Here is a 24,096-nt window from a genome sequence, read left to right as displayed (position 1 = left end):
ACGCACCCACCCGCAATGGTAATGGCTTGGGGGGATTCCCCTGCCAGCCCTGGCATCTCCTGCAGCTCCACGGGCTCCTCAGCACAGCAGAGACACGGACCTCTTGGGGCACTTCCAGAGGAGGCCACCAATGGGATCAGAGGGCTGCAGCACCTCTCGGATGGAGACAGGCTGAGAGAGTGGGGGCTCTTCGGCCTGCAGAAGAAAAGGCTGTGGGGAGACCTCCTTGGGGCCTTCCAGGACTTCAAGGTAGCTTCTTAGAAAGATGTGGGCAAAGGGCTCAGTAGGGCCTGTCACAACAGGACAGGGGGTAGGGGGCTTAAACTAAAAACGGTTAGGTCAGACTAGAGATAAAGAAGAAATATTTTAGAGTGAGAATGCTGAAACACAGGAACACATTTCCAGGGAGGTGGTGGATGCCCCAAGCCTGCAAACATTCAAGGCCAGGTTGGATGGGGCTCTGAGCAAGGTGATCTATGAAAGATGTCTCTACTCCCCCTCCAGGAGAGGCCCTGCCCTGTGCTGTTGGCTACCAGAAATGCAAGTGCCCAGAGAGCAGAGGGAACACACAGGACCTCTGTTAGCAGGGACATCTTCAGATGAGATGGGAATAGTTTGGATCCACATGCTCAGGCTCCACTGTTTTGCCTCTCTGTGGTTGCACACAACGTTTGGAAGAGACTGAGAACCACGAGGTGCCCCAGTGTCACAGGGTCCCCTTGGTGACAGGAGGTCATGAAGTGTCCCACGGACTTGTGGGGGTAGAGTTATTTGAGGTGTTCTCTGACCCAATCTTCCTTAAACAAGGGAAGGTCTTCCTTCCCTGAGGGCTGGTCTTGTCAGTGCAAAGGTGTTCAGTAACTCTGCCTTCTCTGCATCCTTGTCATGAGCAGAGTGGCTCAGGGGGCTCCTGGGGTCTCTGCACACCAGATCCCCCTCACACTTAAGGGAACTTCCCAGGCTCACCATTCCCAAGACTCCCTGGCAGTCACTCTCCCACCAGCCCAGACTGGCACTGCTGGCCCTCAGGCCCCTTCCCAGCAGCAGCAGCTCCAGTGACACAATGGATCCTCTGTGACTCCCCACACCCCCCACTCTCACAGTCAGACCAGGTTTCCCCACTGCTTCCACCCCAGCTTTCCCATGGAAGAGTCTCTGATGTCTTAAAAACAGTAAAACAATTTATTTCTTGTGAAGAAACACAAAAACAGGCTGAGCCTATTGCCTCGAGGAAGGACCCCCAACAAAAAACTCCTTGGGGTTTTATCTCCTCACAGTCCAAGCACACAAAACGCTCTTCCTGCTGAGTCCTGGGCTCCTGCCCTGTCTCCAAGTGTCCTCTCCCTTGGCTACTCCAGGGTGAGCAGCTCACGGCCTTTGGTCTGAGGCCCCTCACCCAGAGCTCGTCCCACAGCTCCAACTGCAGCTGCTCCCTGAGCCACCTGCACCCACGGGATTCCTCAGCCCTGGGCACCACGAGGATCCTGACAGTGTCCCAGGGTCCCTTTGGTTACCTGAGCCCCCACAGTGTCCCAGGGTCCCTTTGGTTCCATGAGCCCCCACAGTGTCCCAGGGTCCCTTTGGTTACCTGAGCCCCCACAGTGTCCCAGGGTCCCTTTGGTTCCATGAGCCCCCACAGTGTCCCAGGGTCCCTTTGGTTCCATGAGCCCCCACAGTGTCACAGGGTCCCTTTGGTTCCCTGAGCCCGCACAGTGTCCCAGGGTCCCTTTGGTTCCCTGAGCCCCCACAGTGTCCCAGGGTCCCTTTGGTTCCCTGAGCCCCCACAGTGTCACAGGGTCCCTTTGGTTCCATCAGGTTCTGGTACTGAAAACTGGGAAACAAACTCTCTAACCAGTGTTTTGGGTTAGAAAGCCCACATGACTTCATTCAGTGTGCTGGGTGCATGAAGATAGCTCCATAAAGCATGCACACCCAGCAACCTCACAGACCACTTTATCAGCATCATCATGGCTGGGCTTCGCCAACGAAGATTTGGGAAGGGCTCTACCCACATTTGCTACAAGCACCCTGGTGGCTAAAGAGGCCAATGGCAGATAGACAAGATGGGTTGCAAAAGGCACAGCAGAAAGACTCCTTAGGTGGGATCGGCAAGGCACGATTCTTTCTGTGTTGTCTTTTCGATGGTGATCCTGCGTGCGCTCTCAAAGGAAGCAGCAGCGTTATAGATGGGGTGTCTCTAGACCTCCCGGTTGGAGGCCAGGGTAGACCAGTTCTGTTGATCAATGTGGCCAAGGCTGAGATGTTGTTTCAGGCAGTCCTTGTATCTTCTCTTTGGGGCTCCTCTCTTGCCGCAGCCGGTGGCAAGTTCACCATAAAGCAGGACCTTCGGGAGGTGGTGGTTGGTCCTTCATCCTGGAGACGTGCCCTGCCCAGTGCAGCTGTGTTCTCAGCAACATGGCCTCAATGCTTGTGCCTGCTGCCTGTTCTAGAACAGACGTATTGGTCACTGTTATGGGTTATAAATCTGAGAGAAGAATTTTCCTTTCCCCTACTTTCCCTGTAAGAGAAACAGAGTTTGAAGGGGGAAGGGAGTCAATTAGCCTTACAAAAGAACTGGCTGATCTGTTTAATGGGCCATTAACTGCTGGGGTGAGGGGGGAATGTTGGAGGCAGAGACGGGGAGGAGATGGTAGAGTGTTCAGACCAGGACAGGGACAGGGACTGTTTTCAGGCATTTCTAGAGGAAAGTCTGGGAGCCAGCTCTCTTCCCTGGTTTCTTCGTCCTGGTGAGACCTGACTACCGGCCCTGCACTGCCAGTGTCTTGTGATTCTCGCCGGGGCCGATGAGTCTTTGCTGCTTCTTTTCATCGGAGAGGTCTGTGCTTGCTGGGAGAAAGAGGGGAGAGCCTTGGAACACTCCCATCTGGGAACAGTGAGTCCTCTTGAGGGGTGAACTTTTTTTTTCCCCACCCCTTCCCTCCATTGAGGAGAAGGGGTCCCCCCCCTGTTTCCCTCTCGGTTTCTCCTGCGGCCGGGGCTGCTCCCTCCAGACCCCTCTGCCCGCGGGGGGCTGCCGGGGCCCACAGCGCCCCCTGCCGGCCACGACGGGTACTGCAGGTCCTGCCCCTCCCAGCGATCCCACAGCGCCCCCTGCCGGCCACAATCAGGACTGTGCTAAAGGACAGAGGAGTGTTCGTTTAGACCTTTTGTTGTTGGGTTTTCTAGGATTGCTGTCTAGTTCCTCGGTTTTATTTGTTACTGTTTTTGCCAACATACATATATCTTCTAATAAAGGGTTGTTATTCCTTCTGTTTTTCCACATTTTCCTCGAGTAAAGCCCCTTAATTTGACATTACGATTGCAGAGAGAGAGGAGTTTGGTCTACCTCATAACTCATCCTCTTTAGCAAACAGTCCAGTCTCATCAGACTGTGACAATTATGTAAAATCCGCCTGATGTCACCAAATGGTCTCATTTACACCTTAATTCGGGCTGAGGCATCTCTCCCTAATGGGATCAGAACACATGAGCAGGGACACCTTCCACCACACCAGCTGGCTCCAACCCCGTCCAACCCGGCCTTGGACACTTCCCACGGTGGGGCAACCACAGCTTCTCTGGGCAACCTGGGCCAGGGCCTCACCTCCCTCCCAGGGAACAATTTCTCCCCAAAAGTCTCATCTCCCAGAGGTCACTCCCTGGGACCAGGCTGCAGTGTGTTCCTCCCCAGCACTGCCTGCCTGCAACAGCCTGGGACCAGACAGGAGGGCTTCCCCTCAGCCACCCCCACCTAAGGCAGCAGCTGGCTCTGGGCTGTTCCTCCCAGATCCCTGTGCCATCAGCTGGAAAGCTCTCAGCAAGGTTGTCCTAAAGGAAGCTGCCCTGGGAAAGCCAAGGTGCTGCAGCTCCAACCGGGAAAAGAATCCCAGAATCAGGAAGGTTGCAAAAGAGCTCCAAGATCACCGAGTCCAACCTGGGACCTCTCCCAGGTGGCTCCCTGAATCCCTGTAACCAAGCCCCGGCACTGGGCTCTGCGTGTGGCACCGGAGAGGCGAGGGGCCCTGGCCCTCAGCCACTGTCGTCCTTGCCATGGCCCTCACACATCGCCCCTCAGCACTGAGCCATGGCCCCTAGGCATGGCCCCTCAGCCACCTCCTTCAGCCCTCACCCTCAGTGCCCTCGCCCTCAGCCATCGCCCCTCAGCCCTCAGACATTGCCCTCACCCCCAAACTCCCTTTGAAATCCAGCCCGGGGCTCGCCCCGGCCTCACCCAGGGAGCTGCTGCGCTCGAGCTGTTGCTCAGCACTGGGTGGGGATCTTGTGCTCGCCCCAGGGCTGGGGGTTTGCAGCTGCTCTTTCATTCCCTTTTTAGAGCCTGCCTGTGAAGAGAAGCCCCCCAGGAGAGCAGAGCCCACTGCAGGAACCAACATCCTCACCCTAACCAAGGGATGACACAGCACTTAGTGCTGCAAAGATTGGAGCTATTCCCAAGGCACAAAGAAAGCTGAAACTGCTCCACTTGGCATTTGCTTGCCCATCTCGCTCTAAAATAACATCCCAATATGTCAGGAGTCAAGACAATGACTTAGATTGAGGTGGACTGTGCTGGGGAGCCTTTTAAACCCAGCCTCCTGCCTGACCTCACTGCTGTTGCAGTTGCATGGACAGCGCTTGGAGTCTTTCAGTTGGATTCATATGTTTCCGAGAACGTTCCCGTTTCTTGGTTTGCTGTTCCGTGCAGATAAGGATGTTCTTCAAAGCGATAGCTCTCCTCCAGTCTTTTCTTCAGCTCCAGAAATGGAGCAACGTCATCAGGCACTTGGGTGAGAAGAGAGAATTCCTGAAAAGCAGCCCTTGGAATGGAAACAGTGAGTCAACAGGCAATGTCTAATGTTGTTCTTGGTGCAGAAACCGAAGTTCAAGCTAAAGAAGAAGGACAGAGAAATGACCTCTCAAAGACAATAAACTGTCCTGGAGGTACCCAGAGCTTTTTTTTTTTGCTTTTTTTGCATCGAGTCTTAGAAAGAGAGGATGAAATGAAATAATCATTTTGGCATGGAAATACTTGTCTTCATTAACTTCAACCTCAGTTTTCGTTTTGTTTTTCTTTTTTTTTTGGACTCCTTTCTCCTTTCTTCTGTTCCTGTTTCTGATTGTGGGAACAACTCCTGTGAGTGCAAACTCTCGTGTGGTTTTATGAGGAACAGAATTGGATATTTCTGTTAGAATCTGACACTGACTGAAACAATCCACTGAGTTTAAAGTGTGCCTTTGGTTGAGTGCGAGCTCTCTGTCGCTGTCATCTTCCCATCGGGATAGCTCTGAGGGTGTGTAGTCTTCCCAGGCAGAAAACTCTTGGCCAATGGAGTCTTCCTCTTGGGAAAGCTCTTGGGCAATGTCGTCTTCCCAGTCGCACAGGTCTTGGTGTCTCTTGACTTCTTGACTCTCATTGTCTCCCCACAGGTTGAGTTCTCGCACTGTCCCACGTTCTTCCCATGGCTGCAGCTCTGGGCCGCTCACGTTTCCCCCGTGGAACACTTAGAAGGTGCCTTTGGAAAGATTTCTAGGTGGGCCAAAGAGCTGTGAAAACAGCTCAAAAGGGCTTGTTTGCCCACGTCCAAACTGTGCTTGCTTCCTAACAAAGATGACTCACTGGCAATAGTCAGGCTCAGAGCGTGTCTGTGCAGGCTTTGCCGGACAGGCTCCACAGTCCTGGGGCAAATGTGTTTGGATGCCAGTTCTTTGTGAGCCGGGTTCAAGGGACAGGTTCAGTTTGCCTTTGGAGAGAACGCACACACCTGCCCTCCCAGCCTCAACTGGGAACTCTCCTACTGGGAGAGTTGGGAGCTGAGCAGTCCCTCCTCACAGATCCCTAAGTGGCACCAGAGTTTTCAGATGCATAACTATCTAGAGTAGCTAAAAAATGACATCTGTACACTCTCTTCTGAAAGACACAAATTCTGAAGTCATTTGAACAGTGTTCTCTCTTTCTTTGCTTTGTAATTTCCTGGGGAACTGCATTACAACAGTGGGTTAGATTTTAAGGAATACAAGGCAGTATTTTATATTATTATTGTTTGTATTTCTATTATGCATTAAAATAAAAACATAAAATATATTATTATAATTTTAAAATTATAATTAGTACAATATTTGATTGTTATTTATTATTTTCATTTCTCTTTATTTTTAATTTATTTGATTTATTTTAGTAGTACTCTTAGTAGTAGTACTTTATTTACTTAAATCAGGATAAAGAAAGAAAGAATCAATACTTTGCTGCTAAATAATGTAAAGGGAGTTCCAAATCCATTAAGAAATGAGCCAGAATTCCTGTGGTCGGGTGTATCCAAATCACCCCATGGTTGCACCAGGGCAAAAATCACCTGTGGAGATATTGGGACCAGTTATGTGAGAGGTGACACTAAACACACAGGGTTTAGTCTTTTACCCCAAACAGAGTAAAAATCTATTTTTTTATCCCAAACAAACTAAGTTTTTAGTCTGTTTGCAACAGAAAACAACTTTTATTGTGCCAGTCTGTTGTATCTAGGGTTCAAAAGGCACAAGAAATAAACAATAAATAAATAGGGTTAAATAATAATAATAATAATAAATAAAATAGGGCTAAATACCCTTGGGAAAGGGGAATGGCTTTCATGGGCATTTCACTGAACGCTGTTTCTGCCACTGCTCAGGGTCAAGAGTCCTTTCCCTGCTCCAGCGTGGGCTCCCTCCTGTCGGAGACAGTTCCCCGGGAACTTCTGCTGCAGGAGTCCTTCCCCAGGGTCCGTCCTTAAGGAATCGCTCCAGTGTGGGTCCCTTACATGGGCTCAATCCTTCAGGAACGGGCTGCTCCAGCATGGGTCCCCCACAGGGCCACAAGTCCTTCCAGGAAAACCTGCTCCAGAGTGGGCTCCTCTCTCCATGGCACTGCACATCCCTGCCAGGACCCTGCTCCAGGCTGGACCTCCCCCAGAGTAACAGCCTCCTTCGGGCATCCCCCTGCTCGCTGTGGGCTCCTCCAGGGGCTGCAGGTGAATCTCTGCTCCCCCATGGACCTCCACGGGCTGCAGGGGCACAGTTGCCTCCCCATGGGCTGCAGAGGGACCTCAGCTCCGGTGCCTGGAGCCCCTCCTGGCCCTCCTTCTCCACTGCCCTGGGGGTCTGCAGAGCTGTTTCTCCCACATGTTCTCATGTCTCATTTCTCTGAGCGCAATTCCATCGGCACCAGAACTTTATTTTTCCTTCTTCAGTCCATTCTCCCAGAGGTGTCACTGCCATCTCTGAGGGGCTCAGCCTTGGCCAGCGGCAGGTCCATCCTGGACCCGGTTGGCACTGGCCCTGTTGGACGGGGGGAAGCTTCCAGCACCTTCTGACAGAAACCAGCGCTGTAGCCCCCCCGGTACCCTGGGCAGCGTGTGAGTGTGGGGGCAGCGTGCGAGTGTGCAGGACACTGTTGTGAGCACTGGATGGAACAGAGGGGCTGCAATGTCTGGAGCTGCACTTGGCAATGGCACCCGAGACCCTCTGGGGAAGGACTGAGGGACAAACCAATGAAGCGGCTGTGTGTCCACACGGGAGGCTGCTCTTGGCAGCCCAGGCAGGACAGTGACGTGGAGGAATTGTTCTTTCAGGAATAGCCAAGGAACATCTCCAAATACACGGCTTTGGTCTTGTGGGGGAGGTCAGCTGAGCAGTGTTAACTGGGAGCAGCACACAGCTGGTCAGACTGGTCCAGGAGATTCCTAAAACCCCTGGACGACAATTGCTGGGTTAGAGGGATTCAGGAAGCCACCTGGGAGAGGTCCCAGGTTGGACTCGATGATCTTGGAGCTCTTTTGCAACCTTTCTGATTCTGGGATTCTTTTCCCGTTGGAGCTGCAGCACCTTGGCTTTCCCAGGGCAGCTTCCTTTAGGACAGCCTTGCTGAGAGCTTTCCAGCTGATGGCACAGGGATCTGGGAGCAACAGCCCAGAGCCAGCTGCTGCCTTAGGTGGGGGTGGCTGAGGGGAAGCCCTCCTGTCTGGCCCCAGGCTGTTGCAGGCAGGCAGTGCTGGGGAGGAACACACTGCAGCCTGGCCCCAGGGAGTGACCTCTGGGAGATGAGACTTTTGGGGAGAAATTGTTCCCTGGGAGGGAGGTGTATGTTGTTATCCTGAAGGGAGTTTCTGGGAGCAAAATGGCCTGTCTTGTTCATTCCCTGCAGGAGTCGTCAGGTATTGGAATAAGTGTTAAGGTCTGTGGTAGAGTCAGGGTCTCTGTTGGAAGCACTGAGGAGGTGTCCGGGCCTGGCCTGGCGCTGGAGCGGGGCCTAATCCTGGGGCTGTCCCGCCGTGCAGGAGCGGAACAGCCTGCGCAGAGCCCCGAGTGCCCGCCTGAAGTGGGAGAGACGTTTGGTGGGGACAGGCAGCTGCCTGCTGAGGGCCTGGGCCTCCAGCTGGGGAGGCGAGGGGCTGGGGGGGCAGCAGGGGCTGCGTGGGGCAGGGACCTGGCTCTGTGTCCCTGCCCATGGCACCTGCTCTCTGAAGGTTGGAGAATCCTCTGCCTTTTCCTCAACAGGAGCCAGAGGCCCCTGGGGCTCCTCCTCCTCAGCAGCTCCGGCCGGGGCAGCAGCTGCCGGCTCGGCGTCCGTGGCACTCACCGGGACAGGAGCTGGACTGGGCAGGTCACGGGCTGCCTCTGCTGCCACCTCTGTGCCCACGCTGCTGGCAGAGCTGGGCCCTCCTGGGGAGCAGTCTGGGGGCCCTCGTCGTCATTCCCTGGGCCCAAGGTTTTGTCACAAATATTGGAGGTGGCATCCTCTTCCCCCTGGCACAGCTCTGGGTCTCTCTCATCTTCCCCTTGGCACAGGTCTTGGTCAGTGCAGGACGTCCAGTCTTTCTCCTCCCCAGCCAAGGCCCCCTCATGGGTCTCTTGCCCTGCCAGGAGTGAGCCCCTCTCTGCCTCCTCCTGCTGCTCACTGAGGGCCTGGGCTTCCAGGCTGTGAGTAGAGGGGCTGGGGCGCTGCAGGGGCTGTGCGGGGCAGGGACCGGGCTCTCTGTCCTTTCTGCTGTCATTGTTACCATTTTTCCAGACATTGCAGCCCTGAGCACAGCAGTTGCAGCTGCTTTCCCAAGGGATTTGGAACTTAGCGGACGTTCTGGAGCAGCAATGTCTGGGCTCTTTCTCAGTTTCTCTCCTCTCTGGCCGGAGCGGGGCCGGCGGGAGCCGCTCTCCCCTCAGAGCGCCCTGAGGGCGCAGCAATGGCGGCCCCGCGCTCCCTCAGCGCCGCCCGGGGAGGGAGCGGGCGCCCTTTGGCGCCGAGACGGGAACGCGGCTCCTGCGGGCTCCGCTCGGCCACGGCCGCCCCCGCCGAGCCCGGCCACATGCCCGGCTTCAAGAAGCCGCCGCCGATGCTGCGGCTGAAGCGTCGAGGAGTGAAGCTGCCGCTGCCGCCGCTGCCGCCGCTGCCCTGGCCCCGCGGGGCCCCTCAGCGCCCGCCCGCCCCAACCCCTTCTGCAGCCTCAACAAGGCGCCTCAGCGGGCGGCGGCCCCTCGGCCCCCGCCACCGACCCCGGCGGGCGGGCGTCCATCGGCAGCGCCCTTCCGGCAGCTGGCACCAAGCCCCGGCACCGGGCTCTCTGCGTGTGGTGCCGGAGAGGCGACGGGAGACACGGGGAGGAGGACGTGGATTCTAAGCATTCAGTGTCCAGTTATGAAGACTGAGACTGTTTTACAGCCTAGGACTGAACAGAACTGTTAACTTGCTCTACCGACTGAACTAGCCGGGCCACCTGGGTGAAAAACAGGAATCCTATAGCTAAACCACCAGGGAACCTGCCTGTCAACCAACGAAAAGTTTATTTATCAGCAAACGAAGTCCATCATTTTACAGCAAGGCCACGAGATAGACAAATCACCTCTACAAGCTCTTTCCAAGTGGCTGGACGAACATAATGACTTCAGCTTTGAAATATCAACTTGCAAGGAATGGGATAACCTTGGTTTATAGTTGTGGCAAGCGAAAGAAAGGGGGGACAAGAGAGCAGCAGACTCTCTTGTCGCTTGGAGACTTGTTCGGATGGTGCTACAGCCCCAGATGAAGAAAAAGAAATCAGGTCTCCAAGCCCCCTGAGGGGAGAAGAATAACCCGCAAGATGGCCCCCCGAGGAAACCGCACGAAATCTGACAACTCTGCAGAAAATGGCGGCACTGAGAAGGGCGGGAGGCAGAAAGCGTGGGAACATCGAGCGTGCAAAAGGGAAGGGCATAACACAGCATCGGCTCCACCCCCTCGTTGCACAAACCCGCCTCCCTGCTCAAACTCCACCTCCTCCCTTGCGGCTTTGCACAAGGGGGAGGAGAGGGACAACCAACATGGCGGCACCCAAGGAGCTTCCCGCTCCCATGGCAACAACAACCGCCAAAATGGCGCCGCCCATAGCCGGCGTCAGACCCCCGTGCTGGCAAGGGCTTACCCCTCGCCCAGCATGAAGAAGCCTGGCCAACACTAAGAACAAAGGCTGAGGAAGCAGGGGATCTGGATTTTGTTAAAGCATTTCCTATCTATGTTGATGAAGGGGAAACCCCACAATGGAGACCTATCTCATATCCTGTATTAAAAGACATTAAAAGAGCAATAACGGATTAGCTGCGCCTTTTACTATGGGCCTCCCAGAATCCTGCTTCCAGGCATACACACTGATTCCACACGATATTAGATCTATAACTCAAGCATTACTGACAACAATACAATACTGTCTTTGAGACAGAATGGAAAAAAATAATTACTAAACATGACAACGAGAAGATGTCAGGGAAAGGCATTTCCATTCCTAATACTATTGATCGGTTGTTTGGAGCAGGACATTATCCTAATTAAAAAGATCAAATTAATATCAATATTGAACATCTAGATGTATCAAAAAACTTAGCCCTTCAGGTGCTGAAGGTGGTGGCAGAAGCCTCTGCCCACTCACCATCATTCACTCTAATCCAACAAGGAACCAAAGAGTCGTTTACTGATTTTGTTACCAGGCTGAGAGAAGCCATCAATAAACAAATAGCTCAGAAAGAATCACAGGAAATCTTATTTAAAAATTAGCAATTGAAAAGGCAAATGAAGATTGCCAAAAGGCTTTACGCCACCTGAAAGACCCTACTCTAGTGGACATGCTTGAGGCATGCAAAAACATGGGCTCAGGAGCACACAGAGCCAAGCTGTTAGCAAGCAGCTCCTTCAGAACCACAAAAGTGTCATCAGTGAGGAAAGACAGGACATTTATATAAACAATACCCTAATAAGCCTAAAGCTAATCCACCTTCATATCCTTGTGAGAGATGTGGGAAGGGATGTCCTTGGACGGCAGATTGCCACTCCAAAGAAGATATCAATGGTCGCCCCTTACCCACAAAATCTCCCAAATGGAAAAGATGCTCATATTGCCATTCACAAGAGAACGTAGCGCCTCAACACCTGCAGGGAAACGGGAAGTCGAGCGCCTGGGGGGTGCCATGACAACAAATACCTTCCCTCAGCTTCGCCTCCACTGCAGCAGGTCCCTGCCACAGTTCCAATCCTGAACAGCAGAGACCGATCTCTAAAGATAAACTGGACTGAACTCACCCCGGTCCCACCAGCTGTAATCTTAAAAGAACACCAACAGATGGTGGATGTCGACCCGTCCAAGCCAGTTAAATCTTAAGACACTTACCTCATAACATCTTGTATGTCTGCAGCAAGAAAGGGAGTCTTTATAGTACCACGTCTGTTAAAAAACCTTAAAACTGATATTCTTGTCATTAATGTTTATGTCTCTTTTCCTCCTGTTGAGGTCACGGATGAACAACCTATCGCCAGAATGATTTCTTTAAATCAATTAGCAGCAATCCAGCAAACCCATACAGAAGATGTCAACTGGACCCAAACTGTTTCACAATCCAAACTACTACTAACACGTTCGGTATTTTCTCCATCTAACAGAGAAACCATCAGAATAACAGGCTTGATTGATACTGGCACCGATGTCACCATCTTGCCATCAAAAGACTGACCTCCCACCTGGGCGACCATGGCAACAGCCATCACTGTAACTGGAGTGGGAGGGGCTCAAAGCCCCACTCAAAGCGTAGACATTCTTACCATAAGGGGACCGGAAGGCAGATCTGCATCCCTTCAACCCTTTATTTTAGACTTACCTCTTACTTTATGGGGCAGGAACTCACTGATGCAGTGGGGCATTGGGCTCAACACAAATTTTTAATTTGGGCCACTGGTGAGCAGCAGCTTCCCCCACTGGTTTGGAAAACCAACAGCCCCGTGTGGGTGAACCAGTGGCCCATGCCAAGATAAAAACTGCTTGTACTGCACCAGTTGGTGCAAGAACAATTAGACAAAAATCATATTGAGCCCTCAGTGAGTCCCTGGAACACCCCAGTCTTTGTTATTCAAAAGTCCTCTGGTGGATTCCTGAAGGACCAGGAATCAGAATGGGGAAAATTTCAGAAGTGGAAAAAGATGTACAGTGATTGAAAGGACTTTATGATACAGACTTTACAGTTATTATGCATATACACATTGTATGCTTCCCCAGAATTTGTATTTCCCGGGCGTGTTCAGGCTTGTCTGCTTCCCTGCTTTCCTGCGGATTGGCTGGAGAAGCTGCAGAGAGGAGACAGCCTCCATTCGCCCCTTCTCTCCCTGGTTCCTCCCACATTCCTCCCTCTTTCGCCTGTGCCCCTATCCTGATTTGCTCCCCCGTTTGTCTGTCTCATACCCCATCCTATGTTCTGGTCCTTTCCCTGCCTGAACTGATAAAGAATCAGTTAATGATGTCCTCGAGTCCATGGGGCCCCTCCAGCAAGGCATGCCATCGCCTGCGATGCTACCAAGGGAGTGGCCCCTGGCCATCGTGGACATCAAAGATTGTTTCTTTCCTATTTATTTAAATCCAACTGATTCCCTTAAATTTGCTTTTTCCGTTCCAGCTTTGAACAACAGTGAACCCCATCACCAGTTCCAATGGAAGGTGCTTCCCCAGGGGATGAAGAATTCGCCTACATTATATCAGTTATATGTCTCCAACATATTGTCCTCAATTTGGCTACAATTTCCTCAAACAATCATCCTACATTATATGGATGACATTCTTGCCTGTGCTAAAAACAAATCAACTGTTCAAAATGCATTAGATTTGGTTGTTTCGGCCCTAAATTCAAAAGGTCTCAAAATCTCCCCAAACAAAGTACAATGGGATGCACCCTGGAGGGATTTAGGGTGGAGAATTACAGAATCATCAATCGTACCACAACAGATTGCCATCAAGCACTCGATTCACACCCTAAATGATCTCCAGAAGCTGTTAGGCACCATTAATTGGATCACACCGGTGCTGGGGATCACCACTGATGAGTTGAGTCCTCTTTTTTCTTTGTTAAAAAGTGACCTAGATCTGTCCTCCCTCTGGTCCCTCAGTAACAAAGCAGAAAAGACCCTACAAATTGTAGAACAGAGAATCTCAGAAAGACAAACTGACAGACATCTAGAAGGGGAACCCCCTTCTTTGATAATTTTGCTGAACGAGAGACAACCTTTCGCAGTCATAGGACAACAAGATCATATCTAGAATGATTTTTGCCTGTGGGAGTGGTTGTTCCTCCCACATCAATTTTCTAAAACAATAACCACACTACAAGAAATGATCAGCAAGCTATGTTTTAAAGGGTACGTAAGGTGTTTGGAGCTCTCAGGAGAGGAACCTAATTACACCTATCTCCCTGTGACCTCCAAACACCTGGAACAAATGCTGGTAATGTCTCCAGACTTCCAAATCGCCATTTCGAATTTCACAGGCCAAATCTGATTTCATACTCCCAATTGCAAATTCTTACAGAAAATTAATTATATATCGTTAAAATTAAAATTTGTTCAATCACAGATTCCCATCCGAAATGTAAAAATGGTTTTTCCTGATGGCTCAGGAAAAACTGGAAATGCTGTTGTCATTTGGCTGGACAATGGGCGTTGGCAGCAAGATATTCATAGGGCAAAAGATTCCCCACCAGTTGTAGAATTATCAGCAGTTGTGTGCGCCTTCTGTCTTTTTAATCTGGAAAGTGTAACTTTGGTCTCAGATTCACAATATGCTGTTGGAATTGTAAAAAGAATAGAAAATTCCTGCTTAAAAGAAGTGTCTAACCCTCTATTATTTGACCTACTAAAATGACTGGTTTTTGTTATTCAGCGCAGAGAGCACCCGTTTTTCATCTCACATACCCGCTCTCATACTGCCCTACCCGACCCTGTGGCGGAGGGGAACCGGCAATCAGACAGCTTGGCAGGTATGACTGCTGTCCCTAATTTGTACCAACAAGCTCGACTCTCTCAAGACTTCTTCCACCAGAGTGCTAGAGTGCTACAAAACCAATTTGGACTCAAATCCCATCAAGCCAAAGAAATATTACACAGCTGCCCAGACTGCCAGTCTCTGGCCCCCATGAGACCTGAGGGAGTTAATCCGAGGGGCCTGGAGCCTCTGCAGGTCTGGCAGTCAGATGTGACTCACTACAGTGAATTTGGGAAACAAAAATATATACATGTATCAATTGACACCTTCTCCAAATTCATAGTAGCGACGGCACATTCCGGTGAAAGGACCCGTGATGTTAAAAAACATTTTCTAGCCGCCTTTGCACATATGGGAGTGCCAAGACAAATAAAGACCGACAATGGCCCGGCCTAAGTGTCAAAGGAAACACAGCAGTTCTTCAGTGAGTGGGGCACAGTGCATACCACCGGTATCCCGCACAACCCCACGGGACAGGGTATTGTGGGGAGAGCTCACCAAACCCTAAAACATATACTTGCAAAACAAAAAAGGGGGAGTTTGGGTATGTCTCCCCAAGAGCAATTGGATAAGGTGTTGTGCGTCATAAATTTTTTAAACAGATTAGAGGATACTACCTCTCCCACAGGCAAAACCCCGGTGCAGAAACACTTTCAGTTTACTGACAGCAGCAACATTTCGAAAGTGAAAGTAAAATACAAGGACCTACAAACTGACCAATGGACGGGTCCCTTCCCTCTCATTACATGGGGGAAGGGACACGCCTGTATTTTGACAGAGAAGGGCCCACAATGGGTCCCAACAAAAAGAGTACGAATTTACCGAGAAAGACAGTTGTCTTCAGAACAATCATAAAAGCAGAGGTCAAGAAAAATGGATAAGCTCTTTCCACATAACTACATGGGGAAGAGAGCATGTTTATGGCTTAACAGGTATAATCCCGTAATGGACTCCACCATGAAGAGTGAGATTGTCCCCAGACTATTTATCACCTTCCTTATCCTGAAAGCCACAAGTCCATTCCCGATACCTGAGTGGATGAACCAACTGGCAGAAAATCTTTGGGTATCCCTAGCCAAGGCCACGGGCACAGACACTCTGTGCCTGGCCTTGTCCAGCGTGAGAAATCCGTTCCAATCTGTCTCGTTGGTATCCCAGTTACTCCTGGGGAAGTTTGGGATACATTTTTGACACAAAGCCACATCTCAGGGAATATTCCCCTTAATTCAGTTACGTTGTCCCAAACCATCTCCAGGCAACTTTTCACCTCAACTCCCTCTCAAGAGATCTGTCTCCTGGGATCTCTGCCAACCAATTTTTGTATCATGTTTCATAGATATACTAACCACAAGCTTTACATGCCACATAATGTTTCTTCCACTTCAGTGACTTATAGAGACACCTCCCTCTGGTGCAACCAGTCGGTTGCTAGTATTGTTGCCACTGAACATGTCCCACAACCTATGAAACTCCCTACTGGGTTTTTCCTACTATGTGGAAATAGGGTATGGCAGGGCATACCAGCTTACCCAGTAGGAGGGCCCTGCATAAGAGGAAAACTGTCGCTTTTTAACCCAGTGAAGATTAAATTGCCAGGCCAAAAAGAGATTGTGCAAACCCCACTCCCTCAAAATAGAGTTAAAAGACACTGGATAGTTCTCTATCTTGCCCTTAGGTTTCCTCCTTCCAAGGAATTGGAACCAGCGGTCGTAAAACCAAAAAAGACGAGTCCTCCAAATCTCAAACCTTCGGTTTCGAAAATCCAAACACCTACTCCAATAATGCCCCAAAAAGAAATATCAGGAAAAAAGGTCACCCCTCCATCACCTTTGCCTTTCCCCAAAAATTGTGACTCAACAATAGATATATGGCCACGCATAAAAGATTTCTGGGCATCATTCCCTATTTTGGGCATAGGCACAGCCCACGCCTTATCCCTCTTGACCCACCTCGGCTGTTGGCTCACCAAAGAGGCCAAGGCCACCACAGCAGCCCTAGAGGGGTTGCTCGCTGACACGCAAAAACTGAAAGAGGTCAGTTTACAAAACTGTGCAGCCATAGACTTCCTACTCTTGGCACACGGCCATGGGTGCCAAGAGTTCGAGGGACTGTGCTGCAGGAACTTCTCCGACCACGCACAATCCATCCGTAAAAGTATCAGTACATTAAAGATCCCCACGCCTCACAGGATAAAGGCCTCAATGGCATTTTTGATTGGTTCCATTTTCCTAGCCTGCCCAATTGGACTAACAAGATGATAACCATAACTGTTGTTTCTTTATTTACTTTTATTTCAATTTTGACATTTCTTCCTTGCATAATTATCTGCATTCAAAATTTGTTATTAAGGAGTGTTTCAGCTAATATCATCAAAGAAAACAAAAAAGGGGGTGATGCGGGGAGCATGGAGGAGGAAAGGGAGAAGTTTGCAAGGTGGAAAAGGCAGCTGCGAGAGACCATAGCTGAAGAGGCGACAGAGGAGGACATGGATTCTGGGCATTCAGTGTCCAGTTATGAAGACTGAGACTGTTTTACAGACTAGGACTGAACAGAATTGTTAACAAAAGTTATGAATGTATTGTACCCCAGTTTATATCAAATGTTTTCACAGTTTTCTCCTCATGTTTATTACCTATTTTCTGATTGGCTGCAATCTACTGCATTGCAGATGTTTTCCTTATTGGCTCCTATTTCTCCCTTATTCCCTCCTTTCCCTTCTGATTGGTCCATGTCCCTGCCTGTCCTATGCTCCTCCTTGGTTTCCGGAACCTTCTCCTGCCACCCTATAAATAGGGGTGGCACACCCTAATAAAGTTGCAATAGCTTTGAGCTACCACTCTGCATGAACTCCCGGCTGTCGCGTCTTCTTTCCCCTGTGACTGTGACAGATGGTGCCCAACTAGCAGGGCAGAGTGGTGGTTCTCTTACTCTAAGGGAACTCCTCTGCCTGCGCAGGGCAGAGGCACTCTTGTAAGACAGGTGTTGCCCCAGCCTCAGGAGGAACATGCTAATTCTACACTTGTGCTGATACACATTAACTAAAAACAGAAGCAGGAAAGAAGACAGGTTAACTAAAAACAGAAGCAGGAAAGAAGACAGGTAATGCGAGTGTAGTAAACATGTCACAGAAAAATCAGGATTGCAACTGAACACTTCATTCTCCAGGTGAAATGGTTCCCCCACTGCTGTACATCCCAGATTCTTCACACACACAAAATGTTAAAATCCAGGATTCCCAGGACTCTGCCCTGAGATTTTGTGTAGAGTTCACTGGGTAATTCAGCTGCTCTGCTCTGGGTTGCACTTTGGCTGCTGTTGCTTTCACTTGTTGAAACCGGGCAGTGGATGGATCTGCCCTGGCACAGCAGGAACCAGCTCACAGAAGAGAGAAAAGCCCTAACAATTGTCTCAGTCTTCTGGCAGCACGAGCACTTCCCAACACAGCGAGCCCAGGGAGTGCAGGGGGTGGGGAGCCAAGCTCAAGAGAAATGTAATGAGTGCCAGATTTCAATTTTGTTGGTCAATGCTTCACCAGCTCGGGAGTTGTCTATGCATCTGTATCAGAGCCCTCGTCTTCTGATGCACTTTCTATCAGCACACCTGCAAAAGATTAAAGAGCCCAGAGGAAGTGAAAATTAAACACACACAGGAATTGGGTAGAGATCCAGCTACAACTGACTTTGTAGATTCTGAAAGTTGTGGTTTCAGATGTCTCGTGCCCTGTACAGAATCACAGAAACACAGACAAGGAGAAGGTTGCAAGGGACCTCCAGAGATCATCTGGTCCAACCCAGATGGGACACCTGGAGCTGGGTGGCCAGAACCTCCTCCAGGGGATTTTGAATATCTCCAAGGATATCTCCACAATCTCTCTAGGAACTGGTCCCAGTGCTGAGTCACCCTCACAGAAATGAAGTTCTACCTCATGTTCAGGTGGAAATTGCTTTGTTTCCCTTTCTGCCCATTGCCTCCCATCCTATTACTCAGCACCACCCAAAAGAGCCTGGCTCCATCCTCCTGACCCTTCAAACACTTGTGTCCACTGATGACGTCCTCTCTCAGACTTCTCTTCTCCAGACTAAACAGGCCCAGCTCCCTCAGCCTCTCCAGCCCCTGATCATCTCTGCAGCCTCAGCTGGACCCGCTGCAGGAGCTCCGTGTTTCCCTTGTACTGAGGAACCCAGTACTGGACACAGCACTCCAGATGTGCCTCACCAGGGCTGCTCCTCCCTTGGCCTGCTGGCAAAGCTCTTCCGAAGGCAGCCCAGGCAGCCTTGGGCCTTCTTGGCCATTGCTCACCCTTGGCCAACTCTCTGTCCACCAGAACCCCCAGGGCCTTCTCTGCACAGCTACTTGCCAGAGGGGCAGCCCTGAGCCTGGACTGGTGCCTGCCCTTATTCCTGACCAGGTTCCTTGAATTGCTTGGATGGGTTGACTGCAGCAGGGCTGGGGAAAGAGCCCAGGCCCTGTGAGCCTTCCTGAGGCCTTGGCAAAGGCCTGGGGGGCAGGATGGGGGGTAGGGATCATCCCCCTCCACGTCTGCAGACAGCATCCGTGGGCCATGGGAGACAACCCTCTGTCATGAGGAAGGTGAGTGCGTGGGAGGACTGGGAGGTGGACACCTTTAGCACCCATCGGGTCAGAGCTGTCCTCACTGCCCTCAAAGACAAGGCTGAGAAGAGGGGCCTTGACCCCTGCAGGGAACACTTCAGCATGGAGCTGTTTCAGTGTCACAGATCACAAAAGCTGTTTGTTCCCCGTGGGCAGAGGCCCAGAGAAGGGGCCTTTAGTCACGGGATGGATTGTGGTGGTGATTCCCAGGACTGAAGGCAGCTTCTCTGGGCCTCTCCCCATGTCAGGGCCGTCCTTCTCCCTCCCCTTTGAGGAGCTGTGCAGGACGAGCTCACAGGGTGGTTTGCCTGTAGAGCAGCTTTGGTGTTCAGAGAGATGGAAGTGCTTGGGAATGGCCCTGCTCACCGTGTTCCATCTCCGTTTCTGCTCCGAGGAGCTGAAGGCTGTGTTGTTTCGACCCCTGCCTCCCGTATAATTCTTGTTCCAGAGTTTGAATTCTTTGGCAGAGCTGCTGAAATTTCTTGTCCATCTTGGATTCCTGGGCCTTCACCATTTTCTTCATATTCCTGACTGCGAAGAAAGAACAATGATCCTGGGTCACTGACTGTGATGGCTTTGCACAGGTACTGGTGGATTGAGGTTGTAAACAAGTCACTCCCCTTTTGTTTCAACCTCTCCCTACTCCTCTCCGATAATGAAGGGACATAATATAATATGTCTTTTCCAAATAATTAAGAGATAAAAGTACAAAAATAACAATTTAAAAAGGAAATAGCAGAAACTCAAAAATACCAAGGGAAAATAGTTTAAGCCAAAAAGGCAGAAATTGTTTCCTAGTCCCCCCAACCCAGGACAGAAAAGCCCCAAATGGCAGCTGCCACGTGGTTTCCCCAAGCAAAGACAAAACATTGGGAGGCTCCCCTGCCCTCTGGACCATGGAGGGGAAGAGAAAAAAATTAAAACAAACCATAGCAAACAGGTTCTCAAAGACCCACCCTCCAGGATGAGGGGATGAGGTGAATATTCATCACAAAGCTCCACGCCCTGTCTTTGGAACCATAACACTCATGTTTCCTCAAGGGCCACATCAGTTCTCTGACACAAGGATGCCCAAAGGCTCTGATTTAAGCTCCCTGCCAGAGGGTCTCTTCTCAGGGCTCTCCTCTGGGTGTATATTTTCCTTCCTCACTCCCTCTCAGAAATCCTCAGCTCACAGGAATCCAATTTTGTGATGGACGTACAATCTGCAAGTGGTTTTCTCTTTCCCCTCTGTCCTTCAGCAGGGAGGGAACAAGAAACTCAGAGCACATATTCCTCCCTTTGCAATCCCTCATTGGTGCTTTCTGTAGCTCAATTAAATATGGCTTCAGCTTTGAAAAGGGGGCCACAGGTTTCATTCCAAGCCCACAGTGGCCTGAGCCATCAGGAAGTCAAGGGGTTGCCCTGGACTGTTCTGGGCTGCTCACTGCCAGAGTTTTGCTCCTGCAGCAAGAACAGGACCCACAGGCAGGTGAGGCCCAGCTTGTCTCACCTTTCCCTGCCCGGGGTGCAACAGGCTGTGCCCCAACACACACTGTGTCCTGCCTGAGCCAGGCCCAGGAGCACCATCTGGGGCTCAGCAGGCCCACTGGGGTGTCTGTGCCCCAGCTGACTCCTTCCCAGCACCAGCTCCTTCAGGGAGAGCTGTTCTCCACAGGCCCCTGTGCTCAGAGACACCTGCAGTGCTCATGGAGCTGGGTCTCCTTGTGGATCTTCAATAGGAAGACAAGGCTGGGATCACATGTGCCCCAACACGGTCCCAGGAGTGGGGAGTGGGAGAAGGGGAGTGGGGAAAGGGAGAGAGACGCTGACAGGACTGCGAGGGGGGAACCTTAACAAGGATCAGGGGATCAGAGAACTCCCAGCACACACTCTCTGCAGAGATGAGGGAGATAAGTGTGGCCATGACCACCTGCAGAGAACACTTCAGCAGGGAGCTGTTCAGGGTCAGGCAGTACAAAAGCTGTGCCCCATGTCAGGGCCATCCTTCTCCATCCCCTTTGAGGAGCTGTGCAGGACGAGCTCTCAGAGTGGTTTGGTGTTGAGAGAGATGGAAGTGGCTGGGAAGGGCCCTGCTCACCTAGTTCCTTGTTCAGGTCTTTGAGCAGCTGAATATCCCCCTTTGTGGATTCCTGCCCTTTCTGGAGATCTTCACACATAGTTTTCATTTGTTTGCAGAACTGCAGAAGGGTCTCCTCCATCGCAGATCCCTGAGCCTCTGGGGTATTTCTCTTCTCTGTCTTTCCTGTGAAGAAATAGACAGGTGTCAGTGGGAGACTGACACTGCCCCCTTGAAAGGGAGACCACCCATCTGCCCTGAGGATGCTCAAATCCTCTGTTTCAAGTCTCTTCTTTAGGATCTCTCCTTAGGCCTTCCTGCAGGTTGTCTTTTTAATTCCTCTCTTCTCTTGAGAAATACTCACTTCAGAGGAATTAAACCTTGCACTCAAGGTCCAACCTGGAAATGGGCTTTTTTGCCTTATTTCTTTAGGCAGGGAAGGAACAAGAAACTCAGACTCAGGTCCCTCATGTCCAGCCTGTTTACTAATTTGTGTGCTCCACACTTCCTTTTCTTCTGAGAATCCTTCCTAATTCTGCAGCCTTGGAAAAGAACTCATTCATCCCTGAAAAACAGGGCTGAGGAATTCCCAAGCTGATGCACTCTGGGCATCATCAGTGATCTCTTCCCCAGCTTTCAAATCCTTTCCCACCAGGAGTTTTCTCCAGGAAGGAGCCTCAATCTGTCTCCTGCAGCTCCAGTCTTCCTTGGGACATGGAGCCTGTTTTCTGTTCCAGCTTTTGTCTCTGGAAAGGAGTCTCAGCACCACTGTGAGCCCTCAGAAACATGGGCTTGGAGCTCCTGTGCTGCTGGGGAGGAGCACTGACAGGAAGCCCCCTGCCCCTCACTCCCCAAGGGCCTGGCCACGGGGGAGAGCCCAGGCCCTGCTGATTTCCAAGTGTTCCTTGAGGGAAGAACATTGCCCTGCCCCCATGCCAGCTGCAAAGAGCAGGGACAGACAAACAGCTGCCTTAGAACCTGGGCAGGATGGGAGCCAGCAGAGCCCAGGCTGTGCTGGGCAAAGCCACTGCCGGGGCAGCTCTGCACCCTGGGGGCCTGGACACCTGCCCGGGGCTGGGAAATACAGCAAAGCACTTCTGGAGGGCCTTGGAAGTGGGAATTTATGGACTGATGGGACTATGTGACCTCACTGTGCTGGGCCCCCATGCACAACAGGCCTTCGTCTCTTCTCTTTGTTTGGCAGGGTTTAGTTTCCAGGTAGTGTGGGCAAGTCCTGGCCCTCACCTGTACGGAAAGGCTTCTCCCTTTTGGGCCTGGAGGAAAGCCCAGGAGGAGATTCCTCCTTTAGTGCTCAAGGGAGGGAAAGGAAATCCTTTCCTTGTTATGTCTTTCAATCGTTACCAATTGTGAGGGACACCCTCTGCTAGACCAGGACGTGTCTCTGGTCAAAGAGGGACGTCCCTCTGACCAAACTCACCCCACCCCAAAGGCCAGGCCTTCTGCTGTGCACTGAAAGGGTTCTGCAGGTAACGTGCTCGGGGGAGAGACCTAGACTGGCTTTGCCTCTGCCAGGGATAACACACAATGCAGCAGCTGGGACTCACAGGGGCTCGTGCTGCCAAGGTCCCTCAGTGCAGTCTGGGCAGTGGCAGCCCCAACAGCGACTGTGACCTGCAGCCAGGCTGGAGAAAAGTGGCTGCCTCTCCCTCCAGTGCCCATGGGGAAGAGGATGGTCACCCTTCCCCTTCTGGTCCTCCGAATTTTCCTGTCAAGCCCTTTCCCCCCAGGATGAGGGGATGGGTTGAATATTCAGCACAAAGCTCCATGCCCTGGCTTTGGTACCATAACACTGATGCTTCCTCCTTGAGAGGCAGACAAATTCTCTGACACAAGGATGCCCAAAGGCTCTGATTTAAGCTCCCTGCCAGAGGGTCTCTTCTCAGGGCTCTCCTCTGGGTGTATATTTTCCTTCCTCACTCCCTCTCAGAAATCCTCAGCTCACAGGAATCCAATTTTGTGATGGACGTACAATCTGCAAGTGGTTTTCTCTTTCCCCTCTGTCCTTCAGCAGGGAGGGAACAAGAAACTCAGAGCACATATTCCTCCCTTTGCAATCCCTCATTGGTGCTTTCTGTAGCTCAATTAAATATGGCTTCAGCTTTGAAAAGGGGGCCACAGGCTTCATTCTAAGCCCACAATGGCCTGAGCCATCAGGAAGTCAAGGGGTTGCCCTGGACTGTTCTGGGCTGCTCACTGCCAGAGTTTTGCTCCTGCAGCTGCTGCCCGAACCTGCAATGCTGGGGCCTGAAGAACTGGCCCTGAGCCAAAGTTAACCTATAAGATGAGCTCTCCTACCTAGTATTGTATTTCGCCCTATATTTGCTTATTAACCAAGATGCTATATAATCCTTAGTACTGCCTGAAGAACACACAGTTATGCTTGTTAGCCCAGCATGTTATCAATAATTAGTAAGGCCTGTTATAAATATATGTGTTATAAATATGCCTTTTCTTTCCAGCCAAGGTCTGGAAAAATAGTAGGGCCTCACATGGTCGCAGCTGGTTCAATTTGATTTCAATGTAGCTGTAAGTTCTGTATTTAGTGACCAGTCAAGGCCATGAAGCATTTAATAGTAGATGCTCCAAATCTAATCCCTTGGTCTCCCTCTGGGCCCTGGCCAGGCCGAAGGGGAACACCAACGCAGGTAGAAAGGCAGATTGTTTTTCTGCCCCAATCGAGTGACTCAGCTGGTTTGTTTAACACTGTATAAGCTGGACACTCTCACAGTGAGGATGGAGGCCCCACCTATGAGTGGACTCACTGCACAGGATTCCCAGTTACCGGGAAGGGCTTCTCCAGGCCTTCGCTGCCATGGGGCTCCCCAGCTTAAGGGCAGTCTGGATGAGGACGATTCCTTAGGGGAACTGGTGATGTATCTGTCTCTTAATCACTACAAGACTTTCTCTGCAGTAATGATTAGATGCATTGCTAAGCGTATCCTTTGATAAGCCACTGCTTCTTTTGTAATTCTTTACTGTCTTGCACTAAATTAAACTTATACACTTATTCTTTAAAGTTGGTGTCTGTGCTCTTCAATCTATCCTGGTTACCAGGGGAGGGAGAGGGCAAAACAGAACAGGACCCACAGGCAGGTGAGGCCCAGCTTGTCTCACCTT

General features: G+C 51.0%; 2 protein-coding genes across 7 annotated transcripts in view; one reads left to right on the top strand and one right to left on the bottom strand.

Annotated features, from left to right (window-relative positions):
• The window catches only part of LOC116779902 (ribosome-binding protein 1-like), a 552,013-nt gene that overhangs the window by 295,072 nt on the left and 232,845 nt on the right, over positions 1–24,096 (top strand). The gene's annotated exons all lie outside the window — the stretch shown is intronic.
• Positions 1–24,096, bottom strand: part of LOC116779904 — a 137,804-nt gene that overhangs the window by 112,930 nt on the left and 778 nt on the right. Inside the window, exon 2 of the mRNA XM_032674423.1 lies at positions 20,980–21,144. Coding sequence (XP_032530314.1) covers positions 20,980–21,144 — 165 coding nt within the window. The remainder of the gene's footprint in view (positions 1–20,979; positions 21,145–24,096) is intronic.

The sequence above is a fragment of the Chiroxiphia lanceolata genome, chromosome 32, assembly GCF_009829145.1.
Source record: "Chiroxiphia lanceolata isolate bChiLan1 chromosome 32, bChiLan1.pri, whole genome shotgun sequence".
In the NCBI taxonomy this organism is placed as follows: Eukaryota; Metazoa; Chordata; class Aves; order Passeriformes; family Pipridae; genus Chiroxiphia; species Chiroxiphia lanceolata.
Note: the sequence above shows the minus strand (reverse complement) of the source record. Positions and strands in the feature narration are given on the sequence as shown.